Source organism: Piliocolobus tephrosceles, chromosome 8, assembly GCF_002776525.5.
Source record: "Piliocolobus tephrosceles isolate RC106 chromosome 8, ASM277652v3, whole genome shotgun sequence".
NCBI lineage: Eukaryota > Metazoa > Chordata > Mammalia > Primates > Cercopithecidae > Piliocolobus > Piliocolobus tephrosceles.
In genome coordinates, this window is record NC_045441.1 from 94,094,583 (window position 1) to 94,120,334 (window position 25,752).

Consider the following 25,752-nt stretch of genomic DNA (forward strand, 5'->3'; position numbering starts at 1 on the left):
ATTCCACTTGATATGAATTAAATATCATCACTGTAGAATACAGCTGGGCTAGTTTTTCTATCCACTGTAAACCAGTAAATCTCCTATACCCAGAGTTCATAAATAAAGACGTCATAGGCCGGGCGCGGTGGCTCAAGCCTGTAATCCCAGCACTTTGGGAGGCCGAGATGGGTGGATCACGAGGTCAGGAGATGGAGACCATCCTGGCTAACCCGGTGAAACCCCGTCTCTACTAAAAATACAAAAACTAGCCGGGCGAGGTGGCGGGCGCCTGTAGTCCCAGCTACTCGGGAGGCTGAAGCAGGAGAATGGCGTAAACCCGGGAGGCGGAGCTTGCAGTGAGCTGAGATCTGGCCACTGCACTCCAGCCAGGGCGACAGAGGGAGACTCCGTCTCAAAAAAAAGGAAAAAAAAAAAAAAAAAAAAAAAAAAAAAAAAAAAAAAAAAAAAAAAAGACTTCATAGCCTACGTTTCCATGATATTGACTGGGTTTGTGCTCCCACATAGGCAATATCTGAGAAAGATGAAAGAGAGTAGAATATAAAGGAGCAACATTTTCTATGTTCAGTTTTAGGTTTTTTTAGTTTGTTCTTTGGTTTTGGTTTAGTTGTTTATTTTCCTGACTGAATGGAATAAAGATTTCTGGTAAAAAGGAGCAAACTGAAACCTTGATACATGGAAAAAGGTCTGAAAGGTTACACCCCCAGCTTTACCTGTACATAAGGTGATGGGACTGTGGTTAGTTTTCATTAATGTATGGATTTAGCTCAAAAAAAAAAAAAGAATACATTCAGGATTTACTTTTATATTATCAAATGCATTTTTGAATAAAGGGAAAAAGAGACAAAGATGTAATACCTTTTGTCGGCAAAAAGTTGTCTGTTGTATATTTTATCCTTGCACAGTGGTCTTTCTCTTCCTCCTTTTTCTTGTTAATTCTAAAAATATTTTTCATATTTTAAACTCACTTATATTAAGGACTCCTCAAACTCCTAAAGACCAACTAGGAGGAAAAGCCTTATAACTTTTACAAGAAAATTTAGTTATATTCTCCAGTTTGTATACTAAGTATACAGCAAAAATCTAAACTATTAGAGGAAAAGGTTTTGTGATAATTAGCTGTTACCATATAATACACTACACATTACTTAACCTATGGAAATTTTTTATGTTCCTTATTTTCTTTTGTACAGTCATTACCTCTAAAACAAACAAGAACCTCAAATTTTGTTTTTTTTTTTTTAAAAAGGCTAGTCAATATAAAATAATATAGCGTTGAAGGATATGGTTTCTGTTTTTTAGTTTCTGCCTCTCTCCCTAATATCTTAGTACGTTGCATGATTCCTAAACTGGGCTGCCTTTCTGGAATAGGAGGCCCATTCTGGTTTTCCCACCAGAACAGACCTCCATACAACCTTACATGAAGTTACGTAACCAAATGCTTGTTGTGGCCCATACGAGACACTGCCTCCCAAGAAGGGAACAATGCCTGACTGTAGATTTAGCATTCCTGTTACTGAATCTGTGACTTCTAGGACCCAGGATGCAGCTGCATTTAAACATGAATGTTGTATTTACCCAGTTTTTCTAGGGAGCAGAAAGACAGACAACAGAAAAATAAATAAATAAAAGGTAAGATAGCAAAATTAAAAGTCATTCTCTTGAATATAGCTATTGAAAGACTTCACAAGGCTGAGGATGGTGGTGCATCCCTGTAATCCCAGCACTTTGGAAGACCAAGGCAGATGGATCACCTGAGGTGAGGAGTTGGAGAACAGCCTTGCCAACATGGTGCAACCCCATCTCTACTAAAAATACAAAAAAATTAGCAAGGTATAGTGGTGCATGCTTGTGATCCCAGCTACTCAGGAGGCTGAGCCACAAGAATTGCTTGAACCTAGGAGGTGAAGGTTGCAGTGAGCCAAGATTGTGCCACTGTCCTCCAGCCTGGGTGACAGAGCGAGACTCTGTCTCAAAAAAAAAAAACAAGACAATACAGAAGAAGAATACAAGTGCAAAAATCCTACATTCTCATTTTATTTAAATTTCAGTTCTATCAAAATGAACCCAGTGTTCTACGTGTCTGATTTCACATTAATAAAGTGTGAACATGAGACCAAAACCTGCAAGACACAATGAAAAAAGAAAGCTTACAGGCCAATATCCCTGATCAACATAGATGTAAAAATCCTCAACAAAATACTAGCAAACCAACTTCAAGTTCTCAAAAGCAATTGCAACAAAAACAAAAATTGACAAGTGGGAGCCAGTTAAACTAAAGAGCTTCTGCACAGCAAAAGAAATTATCAACGGAGTTAAAAGATCTACAGAATGGGAGAAAATATTTGCAAACTATTTATCCGACAAAAATCTAATATCCAAAATTCTTAAGAAACTTAATTGAACGAGCAAAAAACAAATAACTTTATTTAAAAATGGGCAAAGGACACGAACAGACATCCCACAAAAGAAGACATACAAGCGGCCAACAAACATATAAAGATATGCCATATCACTAATCATCAGAGAAACACAACTCAAACCACAAAAGAATACCATCCTATACCAGTCAGAATGGCTATTAATAAAAAGTCAGAAAACAACAGATGTTGGGTGAAGCTGCAGAGAAAGGGGAACACTTATATGGAAAGCAGTTTGACACTTTCTCAAATAACTTAAAATAGAATTACTTGTTGAGCAAGTAATCCTGCTACAGGGTATACACCCAAAAGAAAACAAATCATTTTGCCAAAAGACACATGCACTCATATATTTTTGCTGTAGCACTTTTTACAATAGCAGAGACATAGAATCAACCTAGGTGCCCAAAATGGTGGATTGAATAAAGAAAACGTGGTACATATGCACCATGGAATACTATGCAGACATACAAAATAACAAAATCATGTTCTTTGCAGCAACATGGATGCAGCTAGAGGCCATTATCCTAAGCAATTTAATGCAAGAAGAGAAAATCAAATATTACATGTTCTCACTTATAAGTGGGAGCTAAACATTGGATACTCATGAACGTAAAGATGGCAACAATAGACACTTGAGACTACTAGAAGGTGAAGGGAAGGAGGGGAAAACTGTTATGTATTACTATGCTCAGTAGCTGGGTGATGGGATCATTCATACCCCAAACCTCAGCATCATGAAATATACCCAGATAAGACACCTGCACATGTACCCCACTGAAACTAAAGTAAAAGTTGTAAAGGTTTTTAAAATAAAGTGTGAGTAGAAGCTCTCTAATCAATAGTAAGAGTAAGTGACCTGGATTTTTTCATGTTTTCATTTTGAAGCTATTTTAGACCTCTAAAAAATTACAAAAATAGTACAAAGTGGCTCCACATAACTCCCACTTAGCTGCCACTAACATTTACATCTTTCATAAGTACAGTCATTGAACCCAGGAAATTAACATCCATATAAACTATTAACTAATCTTCAAATCTTATGTGAATTTTTCCAGTTGCTCCACTAATGTCCTTCTTCTGGTTCAAGATTCAATTCATTATCCCACAACGCATTTAGTTATCATGTCTCCATATTCTCCTTCACTCTGTGATAATAGCCCAGTCTGTTTTTCTCTTTCATGACCTCGACCCTCTCTAAGGATACTTGTCAGTTACTTTATTGAATGTCCCTCCACTTGAGTTTGTCATATGTTTCTCATGATCAAAATGGCATTCCTGGCCAGGCACAGTGGTGCGCACTGTGGTTCCAACTACTCAGAAGGCTGAGAGGAGAGGATTGCTTGAGCCCAGAAGTTTGAGTTCAGCTTGGGCAACACAGTGGAACCCCGGCTGTTTAAAAATACACACACATAAGGCTATTTATTTTTGACAAGTATACTACAGAGGTAAAGCTGTGCCCTTCTCAGTGCACAGTATCAGAATGTGGATATCTTCTTACTGAGCTAGCGTAAAGGGGCCTCTGTTTTCTGTAATGGAAGTGTACCTGACTAAAAACTAAGTAAATAAATGAAATAATATTTGGGAAGCACAATTAAATTTTAAAAATATAGTAGGCTGACTATGCCAGAATCCAGGGAAAGCTAGGTGCATGTTTAATCATTTGTTTTTTTCCAGTTTTAGAAGCTGATATGATTGACAAATTAATCTAGACTTTTTCAGGGTAGGAATATTTAATCACTGAATTTGCTCCATGGTTCCATGGCCTGAAGAAAATCTCAATTAAAACAGTTTTTAATGCAGCATTAACCTTGCTGATCTCAAGTGTTTATTTTTTCCTGTTGCATAGTGTATGTTATTCTTTCATCAGTGTGACCTTAATCATCCACAGATTTGTCAGGTATTGTTGAATACAGTATTCTAAATAACCTAGGACCCAAAAGCTCCAAGCTACATGCTTGCCTGATTGGGTAAATAGTTGGAAATTCTTTTTCTCATCTGTTAGTTTAATTTAAAGAAGCAGCAGTTGTTTTCTTTTTGTTAAAACTAATCCAAGTCCAAATAACTTAACTTTCACAGTGAAAGATAATTCTCAACTGTTTAATTTTTCATCATCTAGATGTGTACTCTTCAGTGTATAATGTTAAGAAGTTTATTTTATGACTTGTCTTTTTATAAGTGAAGAAAAACTTGTGAAAATTGTGGTTTTTCATTAGCATGCTATCTTAAACCTTTGTTTTTGAAGCAAAATGTCATTAAAAGAATACACACAAACACACATGTGCCAACACATACACACAGCTACACATTCATATATGCACATACATACAAGTACCTTTTTTAACATTGTATATTTTTACATCCATTCTGATATAAATGAAGCAATGCATGTATCTGTTATTGGTTTCTTGTAAGATTCGGCCAACAATTCCTTGAAAATATTTAAAATGAAACAAATGATGCTCTTTGTAGCAGAAAGTTAGAACTAGTGTATAATTTTGCCTCAAAGTGTGAGTCTAGGCCCTCTAACAGTTCTTAAAATACAAATGTTTATAACACATACTTTTGTTCCAGCATGAAATAATAGTTTACTTTAGAAATATGAAAGAACCAAGTGAATAGACAAAACATATTGATATCTTATGAAAAATAAAGCAGATTCTCCCTAAATTCTGATGAGGACTGCATGATGACAAGTGGGAAAGTATAATAAATAATAAATCGTACCCAGGAAATCTGGCATTGTAAATCTGACAAAGATAAAGAATCAATGAATTCTGCCCTTCTGGGATACATTGCTTAGAACTAGTAATTTACTCAGATTAAAATGAAAGAGTCATTTACTTTATAAAAAGATAATTGTACAAACTTTACCATGAAATGCTTCCATATGGCATTGGCATTAAGAAGTAGGACTGTATTCATAAGTTAACTACGTTAGGCTTTTACTCTTTATGTTTATTGAACATGATTGTTTTATATATTATTGTATTCATAAGATGATGTTAAACCTGTTATAAATACATATCCATGTATTGAACCATATTGATAAATAACAAATATCCATAACATTAATTGTTGTCCTCTGTATATTCTTTTACTTTTGGATAAGCTGCTTATAAAAAAAAAAAAAAAGGTTTTGCTGTTTATAAAAGGCACTCAATAGATACTTGTCAAATGAATTTCTTCTTACTAGATGAATTTGCCAGTAGCTTGGGGGATTTGGTGAAAACCATCTGGATAGTTATTCTCCTTAATCTAAATTAAGTGGTGTTTATGCCTTGTTAAACAGAGTTTCTGAATTGATATTTAAATTGGGTAAGCTTGCTGGAACCAGAGTACAGGATTTTCGAGTCCTGAGTTTCTGGCATGATAAAATGAGTTAGTACCTAGAAAATCCATTAGTAGTCAAACCACAAACAATACTCAGTAAAGGTTTACTGTTATTATCCTTCTGAAAGTAAGATTTCTTAAGGTACTCTAAAATTTGATGTTGTAAGTTTAAGTTATCCTTCTTCGTATGAATCATATCTTTGGCTGCAGAAATACTCATATGTTCGATTATAAACTGCTTTCCCCAACTCTACTTAAAGTGTTATGAAAGAGAAAGCATTTGCTCTGTGTTAACTTTCTAAAATTGCAGAACTTCTAAACTCTAAAATGTATATATTTCTAAAAGTTTTGGGTGCGGAATTGTGGATCTGTATTTAATTTGATGGTACAGAGAAACAAAATCACTCATACACTCTCAGTGAGATTGTAAATTAGTACTTTTTCATGAGTTAGGAAGGTGGAAATCTGGTTATATAGGTCAAAAACAATAAAAGGATGCATGCCCTTTGATCCAAAATTTCACATCTAGGAATTTGTCAATACTATATTATAGAAAAATGATAAAAGATTTACATCTTAGTAGGTCCAATACAGATGACACATGACAGGTAGAAACTGGAAAGCCCCAAATGTTCAATAATAGAAAAACGATAGAATTGCACAGCTTCTAGCCAGGCAGCAGACTACTACTGCTGCCACCTTAAAAATGATATTGTGCAGTAACACACATTCACATCGAATGACATCCTTGATATTCTGTTAAGTAGAAATATCAGGCTGTAAAAGTAATATGCACTTTATGATGTAATTTCTTTTAAAAGTATTTGCACATGTATGCATAGAAAATTATTTGAAGGAGACTCACCAAAATATTAATGGTGGTTATTTCTGGGTAGCAGGATTGCCGGTAATTCCAGTTTTCTTTTGATAACTGTGCTTCGTCTACAGTGATATGCATTATTACTATAATAATAAAACTTTTAAACTTCACTGAAATACATTTAAACTTATCAATGTATCTTAGCTTTCAAATCATATTTATGTAAAAATATCTATCAAGACAAATACAGTTTTCTTCGTATTTGTAGGAGTTAATAATTGTAAAACCTTGGTGTATTTGGAAAACAATAGTAGGAAGCAAAGCCTAGTTTTCAGACAGCATGTTTTTGCCTGTAATAGGATTTATAGTATTGTTGATATTTTTTAATGTGTGTATGTGTGAATTAGCCATGGAGAATTGAAAACATGAACTATATTATCAAGGAAAGCATGTTCACAATTTTAGACCTTATTTTTAAAATAAGCCCAAAGAGTGTATTTGGCAGCATTCAAATTCTGACCCATGTGGAGTAGCAGCAAGCCTACCATCTCAAATAGTGGGATATCAATTGAGAATTTATAATGTCTTTGTTTCAGTCATCAGAAACAATTTGCCATCCTCAGAAATATATTTTGAAAATGTGGTCTTTGTCCTGAAATGCTCCTTTAGCAATACAAATAAATAAGAGAATCATATGCACTTGCAGGAAAGCGATTTGCCTTCTATATTGCACTAAATGGTGATAACATGATGACATGCCATCCTACTATTTGGCATGAGACAAATGGCTAGACCCAGCAGTGTATCTGCAGAGAAGAGAGCTCTGGGTTTTAACTGCCAATTTTCAAGTCAGTGCCGCTTATAGTTTCTATAATATGTTCTGAAATTTGTTGCTGATTCTGAATGCTTTGTTCCACTTTGGTAGACCATTTCTGCAATCCATGAACAATTAAATTATATTACTTTTTATTAGAAATTGTGTTATCTGTTCTGTATTTACTGAAAGAAATAACTCTTTATTTTTCAGAGCTTCCATATGGCTGGGAAAAAATCGATGATCCCATTTATGGCACTTATTATGTTGAGTAAGTCTCTAAGTGTGATATTAACTTGTTATTAATATGTTGTGAATTTATGTTAGTGTTTTATTTATTGAGCATGTGTAGCTAACAGCCCCTGCATTTCCCTTTCATCTTACTTTGAAGTATCCAGCAAGACTAGCAGCACTAGCTAGCTGCTGCTTTCCTCTCCAGCTGGCTAATTTGTCATTCCTTTCCTTTGACTCAACGATTCTAAAACACCAATTGAAAAAGTGTGTTTCACACTGTCCTCTAAATGAGTGATAATTAAAGATATCAAAGTAAATGCCTTTCATTTTGCAATCAAAATGTTGGGAGCTGACTGGTTGTGCAAATGAGATGTACTATTAAAACAGATTCTGAAGTCAATTAAATGAATCAGCCATATTTTTTAGTTGAAAAATAAAATAAAATTTAGAATTTTTTTCTTTTCTAGGACCTCATTCCAAATCAACAGTATTCTTTCAGTACATTGGACTTTTATGTTACCTATTGGAGGTTACATTGCAATAATTTGTTGTGGTATGAATGATCCCCCCATGCATCCTTTTATTCAGAACGAAGAAACTATTCAGGTTTAAATTACATACACATATGTTTCTTGGAAAATTAAGTAATATTCATAATTTTCAAAAGTTGAATATATGATTTATGTTTCTAGAACTCTCTCTCCCAATAGACGATTGTTTTTCATTCTTGTCTATTGTTTAATGTTCCTGAAGTTATTTGGGTGAATAACAAAGCCTATATATATTCCTTATAGGAAGCACTACCCAAGAAATCCAAAGGTTGAAAAACAAAAGACTTTCACACTGTTCCTCAAGATCTTACTTTGATTTTTCCAACCACATTCTGTTTAATAATTACAGATGGTCAAGGGTTACAGGTTGGCTTTAGTGCTAAATTGTTTTTGTAACAATATTCAAAAACCATTACTGAGCTTTTATTAGGTGTCAAGCCCTTCTTGGCACTGGAGATGTACAGAGAAGTGAAATGTGTGTGCTCTCTGCCCTTGAGGATCTCCCTCAGGAGCACTTGTCTTAACTACTTTCACCCATCATTTTCCTTTGGAAAAGCCCCAGTTTTGGCTCCACAGTCATTTCCAGATTCACAGTGAAGGTGAATTCAGTTCATTTTCCATATGCAGTCTTCTAGCATAGTATCTAACGTATGGTGTCACACAGACACTGAACAGATACAAAAAAGTAAGATAGGTACATAGAGGTATCTCCAACTGCAAAAATAAAGAGACATCATTTATAAATAGTTATAAGGCCTCTGTGTCCCACTAGATTGCTGATGAATTAAAATACCCATATGTTTTAAATAACATAGTTATAGTCCGTAAATAAATACAACACTAAATGTTTCACATAAATGCTAGCTTGTCTTAATTCACTGAATCAAACTGTGCTGTGTCTAAGCCTATTACATCAGATATTCAAGGAAATCCCATGTAAGGAAAGAGAATTGAGTGTGAGGCATATCAGATCTTATCTTTAGTATATTTCCTCACAGAATCATTGAAAAAGAACCATTCCTTAGTCCATATGTTGGCAAAATCCATAAAAACCCAGATCGCAAATATTTAGGGTGGAGGACGATATGGCCTCTGTTACAGCTACTTAGCTCTGCTGTTGTAACTTGAAAGCAACCACCGGCAACATCAGCTATGTTCCAACAAAAATTTATTTACAAAAACAGGCAGTTGGTCATATATTGCCTGCAGGTCATAGTTTGCTGGCTCCTACCCTATTTTAATTCTTCAGATTGTTTTTTCATATCTTCAGCTCCTGTCAAGCTAACTTCCAATGCAGGAAAAGATTTAACTAAAACCTTTCTTCTCTGTCCTAATCATCTAACAGAGAGGCAAGACAACCCTATGTCAGAAAGCTATGCTTCATCCCTTCTTGATCATTGAGATGTGTGTTCTGCAAGTGAAGATCTGCTGCTGGTAGATCCTTTATAATTAATTATGAAATTGGACACTGGCTGTAACCCTAAATGAAAATTTTTCTTGTTATCTTTATACTTCAGCTGTTTTGTGTGTGTGTGTTCGCCTACATTATACTTCTCTCTGCATTTCTCCACTTCATTTTCCATGTAACACAGCCATAGTCAGAGAATTATATAGAATTTAGTCAGTCATGTCTTCTATAATTAGATCAGGCTGACATGTTTTAATAGTTTTAGATTTTAAGTGATTGGGAGGTTGTATATACAGGTCACAGTGGGTCAAAATAGTTTAATTTCCTTCCCGTTACACTCAGTTCTATGATTTGTCATGGTCTTGTCCCCATTGTATGATTTTATAGAGTTGACCAGTGTCAGTAATTAGGTGTGTAGGTGTAGCAGGCCACGCAGAAAACTGAGACAAATAAACAGATAATTCAAACTTAAAGACAATGTTAAGTAGAATATTATCCCAATATTTATTGGAAACATCCTTTTGAAAAACTTCATAAACATAATTAAGATACCTGTTATTGTATATGATGTATACATTACTTGAAATGGGGAATATCTACCATCATCCCAAAGAAACTTTTGAAATATTTTAATTGGAATACACCTATTTACATGGTTTGTTTTAATTCTGTATCTCATCTCTATTACGCTATTGTTTTCACAAGGTATATATTGGGTCTGAATAGTAGCCTTGTTTATGGTAACTATAAGAATATATGAGTAAACATAGAGGTTATTCATCACTTTCAGTATGTAGAGTGTTTTTGTTGGAAGAAGAAAGTCACCTAATTTCTTACCATAAAAGATTGGTAAATATCTGAAGTTGCTATCTCAACATTTTCAGTATATGTATTACAAGTATAAAATAAAAACTGTCTAGATTAAGATTCCATTCATAATTATAGTGATAGCATTAATATTTTAAGGAATTATATTGTTAATTGGTAATATTAATATTTAGTTCATATAACAAAGCAATATCTTTTTTGTTAATATATAGTCAAGAAAATGTTGATTTACTGATACTATTAATGATAATGAGCAATGGATTATCTGTACAGCTATCATTTTTATGTTTAATTACACACCCATTCATACAATTGGAGGTACTCTTTACAAGATATGAAAAAGATTCCACATTCCAACCCAGTAGCAAAAAAGCATACATGCATGGGCACAAGAGGTCTAATTTAGCAGTTAGCACCTCTCTTCAAATAGACCAACAACTGGGAATAGAAGTTGCAGGTTGGGCACTGATTGAAATCAATGTAATGTCTCTAGCACAGTTGCATAAACACACATTTTCCTCTCAGCCACAGACAAGCAAATAGGAATTCCAGCAATCAATAGCAGAAGATAATTTACACAGCTAGAAAATAAGAAACCTGGATTGAGCAGGCTTTGACCACTATAACTGACTTTACCCTACTATGCCACTGTTCTGTACCCTGCAAATTCAATTCTACGATTGTAGGTTTAATATATTCAAGAACTAGAAAAATCATCATCATGTTATGGAAATTGTTAACCTTTATTGAGTACTTAGTATGTGCCATTAACTGGTCTCAGTGCTTAACAGTTTCTATCACATTTATAATTCTCTCTATAGTGATAATGAGCTCAATTGTCTTAAGTTTACAGATGAGGAAACCCTGGCTAAAGAAGTTAAGTAACTTACCCAGAACCACTCATTATTGAGATGAGGGGCTGAAACTTGGACCCAGGTAGTTTGACTGCAGAGACCAGACTCCAAACTCTTAACCAAAATGCCTGCTATAAATTTAGCATTTATAACCCATAATGGTCTGAACAAGCCTTTGGGACCCATCCCTGGAGAAGAATGAGGGATTCCTCAAGAACGTCTCCTCCCTGGCCTCCCTGTAGTACTGTTCTACAGCAGGATGCCCAACAATGCGAGGTCATGCTGCATCCAGAGCCTCATGAGACAGGCTGCTGACCCAGGCATTCTGAGCCACCAGCTCCATTACCCACCACTTCGGAGTAGCCCTGGACAACATGGCCACCGAGAGCAAGATGTGAAATAAAGGGAATCCTTATTGTTTGGACCTTAACATAAAAATGTTGTCCCTCATTTGGATTAGTAGAGGCAACACACAGCTATTTTAGAGAACAATGGGCCCTACTTAACATCTTTTTAAATTTTATCTGCTGTCTGTGCAAACAGACCAAGTTCTGACTATGTAGCAGCAGAAAGAACTTAGCCCAATTTCTCCTGACAGACACCAAATCCGTGATGGTGCAACACTTAGCACTATGTATTAGGAAGTCCTAAAATTGCTAGCTAGGAATGTAACTGTCACTGTTCATAAAGATAGGAAAATTTTTAATAACAATGTGCAAAATGGAGAGTTGAACAGCTGTGACTTTTGTACAAATGTGGTTCTCTCTCCTCTTTTGTGAAATTATGTCTGCTGGGTACATTTTGGTTTTAATGGCAGCTACACAATTTGCTTAACTAGCTGCTGGTCCAGAAGACACGATTTGCTGGGACAACTTTCATGCAAAACTGCCTTCTCTGGCAGAGACAGAGAAGCAAACCATATAACTGTAGTTAAAATGATAGTGGAGACTGGCAGATGTGATTTTCATGTAAAGGTTTTACAAGTTTTTCATGTGATGTCACACATCTGCTACTATAAAACATTATTTGTATGCAATTCCAGAAAGTATGAAAAATACTGCATAATCTCTTCAACGTAACATTTAATGTAAATGGAAAAATTGCATTCATTTCATGGTTAGTGGTTGGTATCCATCATGATGTAGCAAGCTGGGAAGTGGTTAGAGAGAACTTGAACTCAATATATTATCTTAATAATGCTTCATGCCTTTGAGTAGCTCTCTAAATTTTCTAGGAAAAATGTTCCCAACTTTAAAGTTTATAAAAAGTCAGTAAACATATGAAACATTTGCAATTAGAAATAAACATAAAAGAATACCCTTTTAAAATCTCACTAAGGAAAGCTCTAAATCTTATAAACAGCATTTGGACATATCAATTAGTATCTCTGAGTGGCCAAAAGTATGGGCTGCAGAGTTGCACAGTGTGCTAACCCTGTAGCTCCCCAGCTGTGAGATCTTGGGTAGGCAGGTTATAGACAAGAAGGAGGAGGGAGAAGGAGGAGGAGGAGGAAAAAGATGAGAAAGAAATGAGGAAGGGGAGAGGAAGGGAGGAACGCTTATTGTGCACTTAGTACATGCCAAGTGTTATTCCAAGTGATTTACATGTACTAGCTGATTTAATCTTCCCAGAAACTCTAGAAAGTCTATATTATTATCCCTATTTTATAGGTAAGGAAACTGAGCTATAGATATTTTTATAAGTACTATATAATAGAGCCAGAATTTGAACCTAAGCAGTCTTATTCCAGAGTTGGTATTTAGCACTTAACATAGATATGTTCAGTAAGTGTTCAATAAATATTAGTATTTTTTAATCTTGTATATACCAATAATATGTAGAAAGCCTCTCTTTTTGGCATTACTTGCTTTTCCAGTACTTTTGTGATTACAGTAGACTTCAAAAAGTGAACAATCCTAAGAGAAACTTTGATTTGGAAAGAAACTGATAATCCCATGGCCAGAGTGTGCCACAATGAATAAAAACAGCGTTTCTTCAGAATTATTAACAGTTCCAGGCCGGGCGCGGTGGCTCAAGCCTGTAATTCCAGCACTTGGGGAGGCCGAGACGGGCAGATCACGAGGTCAGGAGATCGAGACCATCCTGGCTAACACGATGAAACTCCGTCTCTACTAAAAAAATACAAAAAACTAGCCGGGCAAGGTGGCGAGCGCCTGTAGTCCCAGCTATTCAGGAGACTGAGGCAGGAGAATGGCGTAAACCCGGGAGGCGGAGCTTGCAGTGAGCTTCCGGCCAGTGCACTCCAGCCTGGGCGGCAGAGCGAGACTCCGTCTCAACAACAACAACAAAAAAAAGTTCCATAGCTGCAGAAACTGGCTTCCAAAGGGGTTGAGTCTTCAGTCATTCATAAGGAGGTTATATTGTCATAATTATCTAGAATATGTATCATCTTATATAGCTGGGAATTCGTTATAATAATAGTAGAAATACTAATGTGTAAGGCATTATTTTAACTTTTATTTTAATGTGCTTTTACATCCATCATCCCAGATGACAGTCACAACATGTACAAAAGAGAAGATCAAATCTCAAAGGAGTTAACTGAGTTTTCTAAGGAAATATGACTAATAAGGTCAAAGCAATGCTGATGCCATTTAGAACAAAAAACAGTCTCTCAATAGAGTTGCTGTATTTTTATGTTAATAAGTTCAATTTTTATACTTTACAACATATTTTCCTCTATTAAACAAGCATAAATCACTAAACTACACTTTATAGTTGAACAAAAGGAACAAGGATGTCAAAACAAACAGTTAAGTGTCCTACCTCTAACTAAACTAGAGCCAGCTTTTTTATTAATTAACTTATTTGACCTTAACTTACGACTGGTTTAACGTTTTACGTCTTTCTAGCTGACCCAGACTGATTTCATAATTTGGGGCATCATTTCTTCCAGCCTGGATAAAACCAGTCATCAGCCTCAAAAGACATGAGTCCCTAAGATACTAGCAGTAAGTTAGGGGGTCTCCTAGCTCCACACACATGCTCTTTATACTACGTTAACTTTTCTGATAGTTCATAGTTGATAATTCCCACTTACCTCCCCCCACCCTCTGTGCTGCTCACTCATAAAAACTTCAACTGGCTCTTACTTTCCTAATGTTTCTTTCAACTACCAGTCAGTTAAAAGGCTTATGGCTTCCCTTTACTCTTCATGACAGAGTCCCTCAAACTTACTTACTTACTTACTTATTTATTAATTGAGACAGCGTCTTACTCTGTCTCCCAGGCTGGAGTGCAGTGGTGCAATCTCGGCTCACTGCAACCTCTGCCTCCCAGGTTCTAAGCAATTCTCCTGCCTCAGCCTCCCGAGTAGCTGGGATTACAGGGGAGCGCTACCACACCTCAGTGGAGGTGGGGTTTCACCATGTTGGCCAGGCTGGTCTCAAACTCCTGACCTCAAGTGATCCGCCCGCCTCAGCCTCCCACAGTGCCGGGATTATAGACATGAGCCATCGCACCCAGCCCCCTCAAATGTTTTTATACCACAGTCCTTCCACATGAAAAGAAGTCTCCTGTCCAGTCTCTTCTCGCCACTACCATCCAGGCAAGATCTGGAGGTGCTTATCTACCTATTCCTGAAGTTAGAGGTCATTTTTCCTGCTGTGAGACACTTCACCATTGCTGGCTCATTCTAACAGGATGGACATTTGCTCTCTATCCTAGTCACACTCCCCCACCCCTAAACGTCTTTCCAACTGAACATGAAAGGATGAAAACTTGACTCTGTAATTAAATACACTTTTATTAGCGACTCTTACATCTTATCAAAACCTTACTTAACAAATCTTCTGGTTTCACATAGAGAATGTTTTAGGCACCCAGAGGTTTAAATTGGTTTAATCGCAGATGGACCTTTACAAATAACAATGAATTATTCACCTTGATGTCAGTTATGTATAAATAACTTAAAATAAATAAAACAAGTTAAAATAAATGCCATTTTTTGCAAACAATTTTTTTTTTTTTTTTTTTTTTTTTTTTTTTTTTTTTTTTGAGGCGGAGTCTCGCTCTGTCGCCCGGACTGGAGTGCAGTGACCGGATCTCAGCTCACTGCAAGCTCCGCCTCCTGGGTTTACGCCATTCTCCTGCCTCAGCCTCCCGAGTAGCTGGGACTACAGGCGCCCGCCACCTCGCCCGGCTAGTTTTTGTATTTTTAGTAGAGACGGGGTTTCACCGTGTTAGCCAGGATGGTCTCGATCTCCTGACCTCGTGATCCGCCCGTCTCGGCCTCCCAAAGTGCTGGGATTACAGGCTTGAGCCACCGCGCCCGGCCGCAAACAATTTTTATAACTCTAAAACATTTTCTTTGTCCTAAAGCCAATAATAAAAAGCAAAGGAACTATTCCTCTCACCAACATTTACTTGAGAATATATTTGTAAATAAAGATAGCTGCAACATAAACACATTTGTGGAGCGGGGGGCAGTTGTGTTTGTCTTCAAGCTTTTTTTTCCCCCCACCCCAGAGAAATGGAGTCTCACTCTGTCACCCAGGATGGAGTGCAGTGGCACGATCTTGGCTCACTGCAACCTCTGCCTCCCGGGTCCAAGCAGTTCTCTACCTCAGCCTCCTGAGTAGCTGGGATTACCAGCACTCGCCACCACATCTGGCTAATTTTTGTATTTTTAGTAGAAATGGGGTTTCACCAACTTGGCTGGGCTGGTCTTGAACTGCTGACCTCATGATCCATCCGTGTTGACCTCCCAAAGTGCTGGGATTACAGGAGTGAGCCACCACAATCAGGCCCTTGTGTAGGCACTTCTGGAGAGGCTAAGCATAGACAAACAGCACAATAGCACACTGGGTAGCACAGAAGCAGGAAAACTTCCTGGCAGAGGGTAACAGTGTGCAGTACACAGACCCTCACCCCTTGACGTCCTAGGAAGAGAGGGCAGGAATGCTCACAGCCGGAGACACCATGCTTTCTGCTGCCAAAGAAGGACCATGTTCCTTCCTTCTACTCCATCATTTTTATATGATGATGGCCTTGTGAAGGCGGGGAAGACAGTCTGAACTTGGGGAATTATTGATTAAGAGAGTTGCAGACAACCTTTGGAGCTGGATGTGAGCTGCGTGAGAAGTGCTGTCCTGCTGGAAGAGCTACCTTGTCCCAGGTAGCTCATTGCTAGGCAACCCAGAAAACACTGCTAGCATCTTTCATTGGACAATCCTGTTTGCCACTCACCAAGGCAATGTTCTATGACAAATAGATGATGATTATTCTATTATTTGTGGAACAGTTGCTCATATAGCTTATTAGTTTTCCTCTCTCGAGATTGAACATGTTCTGCTGCTTGTGCGTGAACTGCAGATTGTCTCATGCTAACAATCTGTATCATTACATACTTTGGAATCATATCTTAGGCTGAGATTAAGTTCTAAACTTAGCACATAAAGTGAAAATGGCTGAGTCAAAATTATCCTAAAATTTCCTCAAGATCCTATCCTGTTGGTGACTGGCATATTAAAACAACACTGCCACTTTTTTTCCTTTGGTGTTGGAAAATAATTCTTTCTGGTATTAAAGTAGTTGGCTGGCATTTGCATCTCCTAGATCTTTAATAGATACATAACTGGGATCACATTCAGCCCAAGAGATGCCAACAGTGTCAAAGGTATGAAGGAACTTAGTTAAACTGAGGAAGTCAAACCAAAGCAGACAGATATTATTCTTTGGGCATCCTATAATTGAATAATAAAACAGAAGATGGTTTACCCTAACTGGGTAAAATGTATTACCACTTCACCCCCACATGAGAACTATAATTCATCTCTTTTTCAATATGCAAGTAATGTTTTTCAAAATTCCTTTTGTGTGTCATAAGTCATAATGTTAGTCATGGCTTATGTTTTTTCCATCCACAATTTTGAATTTACAGGTTAGTGCAAAATTACATTTAACCTCTCTAGCTTTTATTTGTTAATTGAATGGTTTGGATTAGGTGATTGCTAAGATATCTTTTAACTCACTGCCACTGTATCTTAACAAGAATAAATTTGGCCTTTTTTCTGTAAGCCTCTGTATTTTCTCATTACAGTTGCTGATCAAAAAATACTTAAAATTTTTAAAGCATTTTCTTCCATTTCTACTTTTTGTTTGGTTAAACAGTAACATATATTACCACTCTTTTATTTTAATGATTTTAACAATCCCATCATATGAGTGTTATGGAAAGAAGGCCTCTCAGAAGGGCAAATTATTATCATGGATTCTTTTTACCAAGCTATAGAAAAAAATATATAAATATACTTGATATCCAAAGACATGAGGGCTGATATTAATACTGACATTAAAAGGGCATTACTAAAGATAAAGGATAAGTTTATGAACAAAAAAAAGGTGGATAAGAACTGTTTTTTTCTTTCAAAGTAATTTATTTGATTCTGACCCCAAAATACAGGAAAGGAGCAAGGGCGACCCCTGCCACCTTTTGGTCACACATCTTCCTAGTTTATGCTTCTCTAAAATATCCTTTGTATAAGAGTAAGCTCATGCTGTCCCTAAGCATTTCTTCACATTATAACAGCCACAGAGTATAGTATATGACAAGGTGGGAGTTAAAAAGAGATGCCCCTTTCACAAGGCAGGGCTCCCTCCAATTAATGTTCCAGGTCCCTTTTGCCAATATTGAAACCAAAGTAACTGGTTGTTCTGTTGGTTTTCTAAAACTCTCTCTTGAACAAGTAGGTCATAGACAAATTATGCCTGTACAAATCATAGAGCTGTTTAAAATAGCCTTATAGAAAGGCAGTAACTAAGACCCTTCCTTTGCCCCCAGCTTTAGTCCCAGGCTGCCTGTGGCACCTGGATTGCCGCCCCTGGATGCCCCACATCCCAGGGCGGTGATGCAGAAAGGATAGGGTCCCTCATATCCCAAGGTTGCAATGGCGGAAGGGTAGGCCAGGCCAAGCATGAGGAATAAACATATATACACGTATATATACGTGTATATATATATGTATACATGTATATATGTGTATATATACACCTATATAGATACATATATATGTATGTGTATATATACACACACATATATGGAGAATACATAATATATATATTTTTTTATTTTCCTTTTTTTGAGACGGAGTCTCGCTCTGTCACCCAGGCTGGAGTGCAGTGGCACAATCACTGCTCACTGCAGCCTCGACTTCCCAGGATCACACCCAGCCCAGAGATATATTTTTAACTACTGTCAAAGCTGAACACATTAGAAAGGGAAATTATTTTTCTTTTTTTTAACAATAAAAAATGATATCATTAAACAGTATTTATTACTAGTGTTTATCAGATGATTCCATATTTAATTAGATGAGATTATATTACATAGACTGAGTTAATTGTATAATAAAAATGGATGAATCATAAAAACTTTAATCAACAAATTTCACATTTCAGTTTAATACAGTTAAGTAAGCCAAATTACTAGTATAAAGAAAAGAAACTCTATTCTGTGTCTGAGAAGGTTAACTGGATCTACTAAAAGCAAAAGAAAAAAAAGTCTATTCGTTATGCTAATAAAATCAGTTTTGCGTAAATGTAGTCTCAAACTTATCATAAGGTTACATATCTCTGAAAGCTTATTAAGCCCTACTTGTTGAGTTTGTTGTAATGTAAAGATCTTAATTCAACTTTCCACTAAGCAAACACTCACCTATGGAGGATGACAGGACCCCTTCATTCTATTATTCTTACTTCACTTTCTCCAGTTTTAATTGGGCATCAAAATCATGTGAATATATTTTCAGATAAATAAAATGACAGGAATGGTTATCTTTCTTTTTCGCTAGTATTGCTTAGTAATGTATTTTGGGGCATTGGCCTCATATGTAAATTTTATCCCCAAGGGGGTCTTATTTAGTAACTATTAAGCCAGAGGAAAAAATATGGATAGCTACCATTATTAAGCACTTGGTATGTATTAGGCATTTTGTAAAACTCATTTAATCACCACCACAATGCTTAAAGGGAGATACTATTACTGCTATTTTACAAACACAGAAAATGAAACTTAAAGAAGCCAGGCTATCAAACTAGTAGGTGATAAAATATTGTTGCAGCCCAGGACAAGAATTGAGAGTCTTCACACTGTCCATATTGAAGTTGCATTTGACTCCCGGGCCCTGAATATTCCAAGAATGTCAAAAATAAATGTATACAGTGCTTCATCTTTAAACATTTTCATATATTTTATCTTGTTTGCTCCTCAAAACAGTCCTATGAAATGACTAGAATATTTACAGGTGGGGCAGTTGCAGTTCAGAAACATTGGGGAATTTCTCAAAGATAGTGAGTGGTAGACCAAATCTTCAATTGTAGCTTAAACCCAAAATGCTGTTTTGGTCTGAAAATGGAAGAGAAGGACCACTCAGACTCATTGGAAGTGGCTTTCACTTTGGTGAATCCCAGTGAGATTGAGGATATCAGAGAGTCAGGTGGCACCCCCTTGCCTTTGTTGGTGTCCAAGGTTTGGTGGTGAATATAGCACGGGGGGAGGTGAGAAGTGCACCCCTTACAGGTGACTTTTATGTGGGTATTTGGGAGGAGTTCCCACCAGCACTCAAGGTTCCACCCTGATACATAAAAAAATTCCTTGCTAAGTGACATGTTTCTATGTCCTTTTATAAATCTTTCAACTGCCAAATAATAAGTATACATATTCATGGAGTATATAGTGATGTTTTGAAACTTATAAAGTATAGTGATCAGATGAGGGTAATTAGCATATCCATCATCTCATTTATAATTTAGTTGTGTTGGGAACATTCCATATCCTCCATCTAGCTGTTTGAGACTACATATTATTGTAAATTATAGTCATCCTACAGTGGTATAGAACACCAGAACTTACTCCTATCTAGCTGTAAGTCTGTATCCTTTAACAAATTGCTCCATTTCTTCTTAGATCACTGGCCCTCAGAAGAACTGAACCTGGCCTACAACGTACAGCATTCTTTTATAAGTTTGAGACAAGACATACGTAGTTTTGTTATTGTTGACTACCTCCATTCTCCCTCACATAGAACTGTAATCTTATTCGTAAATATTAGCACAGAATCACCTTATTATCATCATAATTGCCAGAGACATGACCCACACTCAACTTCCAGAGTCGGTAAGGGCAGTGAGTTCAAGAAATGGATGTTAGGACTTGCCCTGAGGGAAGCTGAAAGACAACCCTCGGAACAGATCCTTCTGGTTTGAAAGCAATGTTACACAAAGCCAGGTCTCCCGACTCCTCATTCATGCCCTCATTACCATTTCATTTCTCACTTTTTCCAGTATGTAAAATGCATACACACACACATTTTCTGGTAAAACATGTTCAGTCCCTGTTTCTATGCACGTAATCACTGAGTTCTTTAAAAATATTTACTATATCAAAATCTGAATTTTCACATTTTTGTCTTCAGAAAATCAGCAGATAATTTACAATGTTTTTAAAGTTTCCAATTTCATAATGAAAACTGATAAAAAGAAGTTGAGAATCACCTGACTGAAGTGTATGGCAGATTACCAGACATAGCCCTTGTCTGTACATACATAAGTAATTTTACTATAAAAGTTAAGTGTATATTTGTAGCAGAATCACATAACTTGATGTTCTTGGATGTTGGCACTACATGGAGCTAGGCTTTGTTCATGCATCTGCTGCTTAATGTGAGATCTGCAGAAAATGGTTTACCCTCTCGGAAGAGCAAGTGATTTAAAAGCATGCAACCTATTTCACTGAGGGTCAACATATAGTATTTACTAAGTGAATATTAGCTCCCATCCCACTCTGCCATCCACTATCTTCCCTTTAGTCTCTCCTTTGTTTTTTTACAAGGCTGACATTCATTCTTCATACAACTGTTTCTTTCAACAAACTGGCATCTATTAAACAGAATTTAAATCTGAATTGGAATTAACTTTAAAAGTGCACAAATGGAATTTTCTTCAGAAATATCCAACATCACACCTTTCCTGTTCTTTATTAAGAGCTTCAGGATGAAAAACACAAACTCAGCCCACTGTGGGGATATAAATCTGTATTATGGAAAAGAACAAACAAGTTATTTGAGAATACATCCCCCGTTACAGTTACATGAAACTAGCATCTCATTTGTGCAAAGCTTTGATCTTCTAGTAATGGCATAATTTTAGACACAGTGTGTTAATTATACAAAACTCTGTCACAATACCTTTCCCCAATAAACCAATCTATTAAAAACAACACTGAAGCAACTTATTGCCACCTTTCTCTGTTCTTAGTGCTGCTGAAACTTTATCCTCTATTCCCACTACTTTTTCTCCATGCCTCTTCTGTCTTCCCAGGGTCCTTACCTAACAGAATTGTAGCCTCCCGCTCACTCCTAGAACTTGCCGTCACATTTAGTGGCAAGGTATTGAAAGATTCTATGTAGATTCTAGGTATCCAGCAATATATCCTTTTCTCCCTAAAACTTGTTTTCTAATCCCTCTTGCATCACATTCTAGCATATAAAAGGAATTGCTATGTATTTAATTTCCTCCCGGTCTATGTGGTCATAAAGACTCGGTAGTCAAGAATAATACTTCTTCATTGTTTTCCTCATCTCTGAATATTCATCTTGAAAACCTGAAATTTGAGTATTATATGGAATTGGAGTTATTTTCATGGCCTGGTGACTTTCAGAATCTGCCAGAGCCATGTCAATTTCCCCTCACTAGCATTCTTCTCCCGAGTCCCTCCTTCCTGGATAATCGCAGACATCAGTGAGGTTGCCTTTGTGATTGCCCAGTATTCTGAGTGTCTTTGGTAATTCTCTGACTCTCCTTAGAGTCAAGCTCCAAAGGATTCCTGTATCCGTGGCTGTGTATGTCTATCATTATGTATGAATGCATATTTTTTAGAGTTCAGTTAAGTTTTATTGTGACTGCACATTTTAGCAACTCATAAGTAATTTATTAAGAAATCGCAATCCAATTCAACATAGAGTATGTTACAAGTCAGACTATTCTCACCCTTCCCTGTACACAGAAATGGCTATTTCCCTGGATGACTTTTTCATACTCAAGGAACATTTCTTATTCAACCTCATACCCCAGGTGAAAACAATACCTAGGACACTGGACGTAGCCAGGAAATTATGCCAAAATGCTTGGGAATTCTAGGGAGAACCACAGCTTTCCTATTTGGTTGATGTGTGGTGAAACTCATCTTAAATGCTCCCGAGTTCAGGAATAAGGTACATCATCCAAGACGGAGACTTTAAAAGCTGCAGTTCCATTACACTAAGGTCTCAATGGAAGTAGGGAGATCTTCAGACTAAACAAAACTCCATACCATGACTCGGAACTGTTTTCCTTCCAGTCTTGTAGCTTCCATCCACTCCCCTACACCTCTTGCTCCCTTATTGCCACCCATACACAATCACACGCATGTCCATGTGCACTAGCCTTGTGCTCTAGGTAGACAGAACTTGAGTCTTACTGAACACCTCTATATCTACTACTCTCTTCCTAAAATGCCCCCTTCTCCATCCAGCAAAACACTTTCATCCTTCTACAATCTGTTTACATGTCTCTTTCTTTGGGAAGCTTTCCCTGAACCATCAAACTAAGTTGTCTTTTCTCCCTCTGAGTATTTACGTCATGCATACAAATTTCAGCACTTTTTGCCTTGTGTTATATTTTCCTGGCCTCTTCTAGAATGGGTAACTCAACTTATGCAGGACTATCCCTGTTTGAAAACTGAAAGCCCCGCATCCCAGGAAACTCCTTAGTCCCAGGCAAACTGAAATGATTGGTCATCCAACTTGTGTGTCCCCCCACACTGGAGTATGAGCCTCCTGGGGGAAAGGATTGTGTCATGTTCACCTTTGTGTCCTTAGTGCCCAGAATACTGAGGAATCAATGGAATTATATATGAGACATAAAGCACTTAAACTACCTAGTCAGGTTGTCAGATACCAGTAGAAGAGGACTTATTAGTCTTGTCTCAAATACAGAAACATCTTGAAATAGTGTGGTCTTTTAGTTTTCCTTTAGCTATTCTATGAACTTATAATTCATTACTTTCACTCAATCTAGAAGCAGATGGTTAGAAATACCTTTGATAACAATGATCTCCTCCTGTACTCAGCAATAACATTTTAGAGAGATGCTTTATGGGAGTGAGAAGGGATCGATAGAAAACAACATTTTTTAATGCATGCCTAGTGGCTCTGAATTTTTTGAAATTGAATCTATGTACCTTGTAGGTCCTGGGTACTTCATGATGTGATTGACAGTGCGTACAGCCATGTCTGCTAGGAGTTAATTCGAAGTTTTCCATGGAATTAGTGAAGAGTAATGGCTTAGTAATGAATCTTCCTTTATACATAAAATACACATTACAGGTTAATGTCTTAACTAAATAACTTAGCATTACTACCGAGGGAGGGAAGAGATCTCATTTATGTGAAAATATACATTTTGAGAAGCTCAACCTAGTGTGGAGTGGAGGACAGACTCAGCTGTAAGAGTTTCAGTGCCCATATGTGGATATTCTCAGTTGGTCGTGATTCCACCTCCCACCTGGATACTATTTCCCCAACGCAGACACCCTGATGTCCAGGAAGAGCAGGAGAAATTAACATGTGAATGACTCAATCTTCCCATTCACATTCACAAAGCAAACTGACATTCCCCCAGGTACAGTAGGGAATAATGAATGAACATTTATAGAAGGAAAATTATCACTTAAGTGTTAGAATTGGGAAGAAATCTTTCAAGAGGCAGGATTCAATTATTCTGTTTTTAAAAAATGCTCCAAGTAAAATAGATTCCATTTTTCCATTTATTCAAAGCTCATATTTTATAATAACATATTTAAAACATTAGGCTTTAGTAGTTCTAAAATTCAGCATCTCAAAGCCCTGTAAGGCACACATTGTATTATATAACCTTGTTTTACATCATAATTCTTTTTTGCCCCTGTTTTCTCTCCCCTGCTAGACTATGTGCTTGATTCATCTTTGTCCCTCCCCTACCAACCATAGTGTCTAGTCAAGACACTTTGGGAAATAAATATTTGATGAATGATGATAGTTAGCATTGGTTGAGTACTTATATCTAGGCACTATTCTTAAGTAGGTTACCCATTTTAACTCTTTTAATATGCACAACAACTCTATACGGTGAATATTATTTTTATCTGACTTTACAGGTGAAAAATTCTGAAGCACAAAAAGGGTAAATGATGTGCTCATGGTTATATACCTAGGATATGCGGGGGCTTGGATGTGAGCATCATGACTACAGAGACTAAGCGCATAATTATACTATCCTGTCTTCTTTGAAGAGGGTTGGCTCCAGAAGATCCTTCTAGGGTTATTTTCCTCCCATAGTTTCCAAAGCATGAAGTTGTTTTCATTCCATTTATTCAAACATGACAGTAGAGAAAAGGTTATGAAGTCTTCCCAAGGCTCATATTAAAATGAATAAAATATAGTCAGGGAGGGTGCAATGTCTGTGTTTGCCTGCTAGTTCAGCTATAGTCTAGGGGTTCAGATGGGAGGTGGTAACAGTGCAGAGATGGGGAATTGGAATTGGGGTTAGAGAAAGCCTAGGGATTACAAGCAACCATGAAATCCACACTACGTTCATTCAGGAAGTCCCAAAAGAAGCCAGTCTGCATTGTGGTCATCCTGAGCCGCAACGCCAAGCTCCAAGCCAGTCCTCTCACTCCCACTCTCAATGCTGAGTTGCTGCTTCTCTAATGCTCCCACATTTCATCCCTAATATAGTGCTTTTCCTTATTCACACTTTTCTATCATAACCCAAGACAGCAGCTGCTATAAGTTATCAGTTCCTTAGATTTAAATCATTTATCACCAAAGTGGGATGACATTTTCTCCTATCACTGGAATATGTTGAAAGATTCTGTTTTGAAAGATTCTGTGGATTTACCCAAATGTAAAAATGATTGTACCAAATAAACTAGCCCTGAGTTTCACACCAAGTTCTGATTGTCCACAGTGTGTGTGTGTGTGTGTGTGTGTGTGTGTGTGTGTGTGTGTGTGTATAACAGGGTCTGGCTCTGTCACCCAGGCTGGAGTATGGTGGGACAATCTCAGTTCACTGCAACTTCTGCCTCCCAAGCTCAAGTGATCCTCCCACCTCAGCCTCCCAAGTAGCTGAGACTACAGGCACTTGTGCCACCAAGCCTGGCTAATTTTTATACTTTTAGTAGAGACGGGATTTCCCACGTTGCCCAGGTTAGTCTCAAACTCCTATGCTCAGGCAGTCTGCCCACCTTGGCCTCCCAAAGTGCTAGGGTTACAGGAATGGGCCATCATGCCCTGCCCACACTGTGTATTTCACAGGAGAGTGAAGCTAGAAAACAGTGAGATATATCTTCTTTCCTGCCTGCCTTGCTCCATTCATCTATTTATTCAGTAAATATTTGAGCACTACATACCTCATGCCTTGGATAATTAGTACAGTCACCTTGGATACCTTGGA

General features: G+C 37.1%; 1 protein-coding gene across 1 annotated transcript in view; it reads left to right on the plus strand.

The window, feature by feature from the left end:
- MAGI2 (membrane associated guanylate kinase, WW and PDZ domain containing 2) overlaps positions 1-25,752 on the plus strand; it is a 1,516,313-nt gene that overhangs the window by 1,136,239 nt on the left and 354,322 nt on the right. The window contains exon 7 of the mRNA XM_026448702.1: positions 7,601-7,658. Coding sequence (XP_026304487.1) covers positions 7,601-7,658 — 58 coding nt within the window. The remainder of the gene's footprint in view (positions 1-7,600; positions 7,659-25,752) is intronic.